This window comes from Rhineura floridana, chromosome 7 (genome assembly GCF_030035675.1).
Source record: "Rhineura floridana isolate rRhiFlo1 chromosome 7, rRhiFlo1.hap2, whole genome shotgun sequence".
Taxonomy (NCBI): domain Eukaryota; kingdom Metazoa; phylum Chordata; class Lepidosauria; order Squamata; family Rhineuridae; genus Rhineura; species Rhineura floridana.
Window position 1 is genome coordinate 151,665,098 of NC_084486.1, and position 6,000 is coordinate 151,671,097.

Below are 6,000 nucleotides of genomic sequence, written 5' to 3' on the forward strand. Positions count from 1 at the left end.
TGATACACAAAGCAATCAGAGAGAATTGAGAGTTCAAAGTGTATAAAGAGAGAGAAAAAAACCAGACACCTTTTGGATATTTTTCTGTCAGAGTTCTCATAATCTGTTGAAATTAATTAAAAATCAGCCATGTTCACAGAGTACCTGTAATCCTATTACTGACCTTGCCCCATACTCTGACCTTTGTCTTCTGCAGTTTAAATTTTTTTTAAAATGCCTGGCTGATTTTTAATTAATTTAAGATTTTTTGGCTTGAACTCAATGATAATGTTGAGCATGCTCAGTAAGAACCGTCAGTGTTCTAAAAGCCAGACTCGCATGGTTTCCCCAGAGAATCCTGGGAAGTGTAGTTTGTGAAGGGAGCTGAGAGGAGACTCCTATTCCCCTGACAGAGCTCCAATAGCCAGAGTGATTTAACAGTCAGCTGCTCCGATTGAAGCTCTGTGAGGGGAACAGTGCCTCTCCTAGCAACTCTCAGCACCCTTCACTAACTACACTTCCCAGGATTCTTTGGGAGAAGTCATGACTGTCTAAAGTGGAATAAAGGTCTGGTGTGGATGTGGCCAGGGAGAGCTTTGGTTTAAGTTTGGGTGAGAGACGACATGTACCTGCTGTAGAATAAAAAGGTGGGGGAAACCCTGAAAAAGAATGATACAATTCACAATGTTTTCCTTTTGGAAAGGAAAGGGGCTTCCCTTCTGTCCAATGTCCACCCACCCAATCTCCTCCCCTCCCCCTTCCTCCCTGCCCTCCTCCCACGCCCCTCCCCCTGCCTCTCCCCCAGGTCAGTTTCACCTATCCTAAGCAGGAGTAAATCCCATTGAACCCCCAAAGCATGCAAACGATCAAACCTCCCCTCCCCTCCTCCTCCCTCCTATCCCCTTCCTCTTGATTGTAGGGCAGTCCAATATCTCAGAGAGGAGGCCAGGTCTCCTGCTCCCCTGGTGCATTCACTGTAGCTGCCCAGTTTCCCTGCTTTTTAAAGTTTGATAGAAATATCTGCTGGCTATAGGTACAGATATTAAACCGCAAGGGTTTTTGCCTATTAGTGAATATACACATTTTTTGCAAAGCGTTTCCCTAATACATTGCATTTTGTCTTTTATTTTTACTGATATATTCATTTGTGTGCACAGTTTACCCTAATATATGCATTTTTGATCACTTTATTTGTTCGTAGAACTGCACTGAAAAATTCAGAGAAGTTCAAATTGGAAAGGATGTCTGTGTTCCAGTTCACCTATAGTTTCAGAAAGGGCAAATTAGGTAGTTTTACCTATAAATGCAAAAACTGCGTTGAATTCCTCCCTCATCCTTAAAGAGGAGCTTGAAACATGTTTTTCCTGTGGTGCTCACTGCTAAAGATGCCCGCATCCCATGATATAAAAATACCCTGATAGGAATGGCAAAGGCCAGCCAGCCACTGTGAGAATTTGCAACCAAAGGAAAACAACAGCCTGCCTAGCAGATGCTTGGCCATCCGCAGCAAATAACATTTGTAACTGAATCCCTATCGCCTCACTGCTGTGAATACCGGAGAACCAGGCATCATCGCTTGTCCTTTGACCACTCTTTCACCCCCTCCCCAAGCAACATTCCCCACGTTGGAAACGTGGCATAGACCCACGGGGGTTAAAGCTGATTCCCCCTCACAGACCTCATTCCAGCGCTGCAGGTCTCAGGAGCTTCCAAGACCTGATTCGGATGCACATAAAAGATGCTGACACTTCTTGTCCCCATCCAGAGACGAAGAATTAAAAACAGGAGCGATTTCTAACACACTGAAGCATCCTCAGAATGCCAGGAACACAAAGAGTGTTCAGTTACACACCATGCAGGCAAACAGACCCCGTGGAAAGCTGCCAAGTGCTCAAGGATAAACAGAGAGAGAGATACACAACTTGGGGGGGGGGGGCAAAGGGTGGCTGTCATTTGAGGGAAATGGAGCCAGTTTGCTCACAATTAACTCTCCTGTTGCTTTTGCCTCTTTTTCACAACACACACACACAGCTTCAGGGCCTACATGGAGACTGCAAGCTCCTCAGTGCAAGGGCCTGTCTTTCTGAAATGAAAGAAACAAAAAATAACTAGAATTGCCCAGTCAGTTCCAATCAAGCTACGATGCTTAGCTGCTAACATGCTGCTGAATTTTCATGAGGACTTTTTAATATATATATATATATTAGCAAACTGAACTTCTCAGTGGAAAAAATGAGAAACTGATATAGATTTGTCCCTGCCTTCTCCTGATTTGATCGAGTCATTCCCCAAGATTTCCACAACGGCTCAATATCCTTGGATAGAAGCGAAGTGCTAGAGATCTTTATTTCTATATATTTGTTTGCCAAAATTCCAGTACCATCAACATCAAGAAAAAACATTGTGGCGGTGAAATCAATGATAAGATAAGGTCATAATAAGATTTGATTACAAACTCTGTGGAACCACTTAATACATCAAACATAGCTGGATCACCCATGAGAGAAATCCTGGGTGAATGGATGAACTTTAAGCAGGAGTCTAAATGCCAGTACGGTCAGTGTCTGCCTGATGTTCATTGGAAACACATTCCAAAGGCCAGGTGCCACCACACTCAAGGCCCCGTTCTTAGTGGAAATAAGATGAAACTTGGGAACATACCGTATTATTTAGAATGTCTTTCCCGAGGATCCAAGTGACCAGGCAAGGGTATGCAAGGTTAGGCATTCCCAGTTTGTTTTGTTTTTATCATATTACACCAGTTCCCAGCATTCTCAGTTACTCTGATTTATTTTTTAACTTTATATTATTTAGCTGGTTTTATTGTTATATTTTATAGTTGTTTTATTTATTTTTGTGAACCACCTTGGAATTTCTTTTCAAAATAAAAAGCAGTATATACATTATTTTAATAAATAAATGCCATCAATTTAGTTGCGAAAAGTTGAGCAGGTGGCCAGCAAGTAGGCATCTAAATCAGCAAGACTAGCCCTAATCCACCAGCAGTCCAACAGTCTTAAGATGCCAAAATCAGCTAACTAGAAACCTCCTTGGAAACATTTTTCCTGACATGTTCCCACCATCAGTCATGCTTTCTGGGACTATACCGTTTCAAGACCTGCTTGTTTTCTCTCTTTCCCACCTCCCATTTTACAAGTGGCAGTGGTTCTCCAGAGACTCAGGCAGAGGTTTCTCTGAACACTCCTTCAGCAGGTGCTGAAGCACATAACCTGGGATGCTCTGCATGCAAAGCAACATGCTCTACCACTGGTCCATCTCACACATTGTAGTCTACTCTCATTGGTGCTGGCTGTCCAGGTTCTTCTCCAATCAGAAGGAGTTCCCCAGCTCTGCTTTCTGAGCTCTGTTTTTAACTGGAGGGACATGAATAGAATAGAAGAGTTGGAGGGGCCTATAAGGCCATCAAGTCCAACCACCTGCGCAATGCAGCTGCCCAAGACAGAGCTTTCTATATGCAAGGCAAGTGTTTTGCCAGCAAGTTATGACAACACTAGGAATGGGGAAGAAATCTGATCCAGTTGGCATTTAAACCCAAATCTATCAAATTTTCACTTTCCAAAACAATATGAGAACCAAACACAGCCATCCTTCAAAATTCGCACTTATCCAAATTTTGTGAAGCAGCTCTCCAACTGAGCAATGTTTAGAAAAACACATATTAGGGGTAAAGTGTGCATTAAAATGAATATGTCAATGAAAATAAGAAACAAAAATGCATTAAAGCAGGAGAAATTGCTTGCAAAAGTTTCATTAGACAAAACTGCATACAAAAATGTGTTTAGTGGGAGAAATTCACACTACAGTGCTGAATAATTTTCTTGAGGATTTTTTTCAACAAAAACTGCAAATTGCTGCACAACTGAATTTAAGATTGGAACAATGAGAACCGGAGAGAACCGAAAGTGACCGATGCGTTCCTCCCTAGATGACACTACATAAATCAATGGTATATTAGGCTACAATTTATATAATCCCGTTTGGTGTTGTGGCAAAATGTGGCCAGTCGGGCTGAATTCTCCTCTTGTTCTTCTCTAGATACCCACCTTCACTGCTCAGCTGGTTCAAGCAGTTCAGAATGCCCAAAGAACGGATCCTGCACCTGGCCAAACTGGCAGGGTCGTTGTAGCCAACGAGCCCATCCTCATAGAGACCTACACAGGGCTGATGTCTTTCCTCGGGAACCGAAACAAGCTGGGTTATTCCCTCGCTCGGGGGAGTTTTGGCTTCTGAAGTATGGCGACTTGGGGATTTTTCCTTTGTGGTGAATGTCTCTGTGTGTTTTTCTACATCCTGAAACGTTGCCAAACAGCATGGGGGCTTATTAATTAATGGCTGTGAGACGCAGCACACCCTGCATCTTAGCAAACAGGGAGCTGCCTTGCACGGAGTCAAGCCATCTAGCTCAGTATTGTCTACTCTGGCTGACAGCAGCTCTCCAAGATTTCAAGCAGGAACTTTCCACAGGCCTATCTAGGATTGAACCCGGGACCTTCTGCTTGCAAGACAGATGCTCTGCCATTGAGCTACGGTTCCTCAGTGGCAAAGCCTCCTTGGGTTTAAGGGTCAAGATTTAACCACTGGGGTCCAGAAATATTACACCTGTTGAAATGAATGGCAGTTCTGTAGAAGCAAGTGATTTTATAGGAAGTGTGTGTAGGACATCCACCCTGTGCTCTTCTTAGTTGGAAACGGTGAATTTCTATCAGTCTTTCCCTACACATAGACAATGCACTTATTAGGGATAGGGGATAAGGTTAGCCTCCTACATGCAGGGAGAATTGTGTGTTTGTTGTATGGGGGGGAAAGGAAGGAGCATTAAAGTATCTCCCCACCTCATCCCATCCCTACAGCTTGAATGGGTGCAGTCTTTTTTATTATCAACGTATTTTGATATACATATTAAAGTATGCAAACAACAAAAAATCATAAACTGCAACAAACAAGAATGCTCCCACCTCACTACACATTAGTATTATTCAATAATATGTGATTCAAGCAAGCTAGCAATATAGCCAGATCTCTCATTTTGTAAAAGACCCTTCCAAAGTGAATGCTGGTTTTGTGGGAGCTTCAGGAATTCCCTCCCCGTATATAGGTTATTATTATTATTTATTATTATTTATTTATTTATTTATTTATTAAATTTATATACCGCCCGACTAGCAATAGCTCTCTGGGCGGTGAACATAAAACAGCATAAAAATACAATAAATAACAAAACAATACTAAAATACAAGCAACAATCCAACACAATAAACATTTTTAAAATTAAATCAGTGTAATTTAAAATGCTTCAGAGAATAGGAAGGTTTTGACCTGGCGCCGGAAGGAGAGCAGAGTCGGCGCCAGGCGTACTTCCTCGGGGAGACTGTTCCATAGTTCGGGGGCCACCACTGAGAAGGCCCTAGATCTTGTCATCACCCTCCGGGCCTCCCTGTGAGTTGGAACCCGGAGGAGGGCCTTCGTAGCAGAACGTAGTGCACGGGCCGGTTCATATCGGAAGAGGCGTTCCGCAAGGTATCGTGGTCCCGCACCGTATAAGGCTTTATAGGTTAATACCAACACTTTGAATCTAGCCCGGAAACATATTGGCCACCAGTGCAAGCTGGCCAGAACAGGTGTTATATGCTCGGACCGCTTGGTCCTTGTCAGCAATCTGGCCGCCGCATTTTGCACTAGTTGTAGCTTCCGAACTGTCTTCAAAGGTAGCCCTACGTAAAGCGCATTACAGTAATCCACACGTGAGGTTACCAGAGCATGTACCACTGATGTAAGGTCCTCTTTACTCAAATAGGGACGTAGCTGGGCTACCAACCGAAGTTGGTAAAACGCATTCCTAACCACCGAGGCTACTTGAGCCTCAAGTGAGAGGGAAAAGTCTAAAAAGACTCCCAGACTACGAACCTGGTCCTTTAGGGGGAGTGTAACCCCGTCCAGGACAGGGTATATATCCACCATCCGATCAGAGAACCCGTCCACCAACAGCATCTCAGTCTTCTC

The 6,000-nt window shown here is 43.4% G+C and overlaps 1 protein-coding gene across 3 annotated transcripts in view; it reads left to right on the forward strand.

Annotated features, from left to right (window-relative positions):
- TPRG1 (tumor protein p63 regulated 1) overlaps positions 1-4,245 on the forward strand; it is a 364,459-nt gene extending 360,214 nt beyond the window's left edge. For all 3 annotated transcript variants that reach the window (XM_061637612.1, XM_061637613.1, XM_061637611.1), the window contains exon 6: positions 4,036-4,245. In XM_061637612.1, coding sequence (XP_061493596.1) covers positions 4,036-4,230 — 195 coding nt within the window. In that variant the 3' untranslated portion in view covers positions 4,231-4,245. The remainder of the gene's footprint in view (positions 1-4,035) is intronic.
- Positions 4,246-6,000: the final 1,755 nt, after the last annotated feature.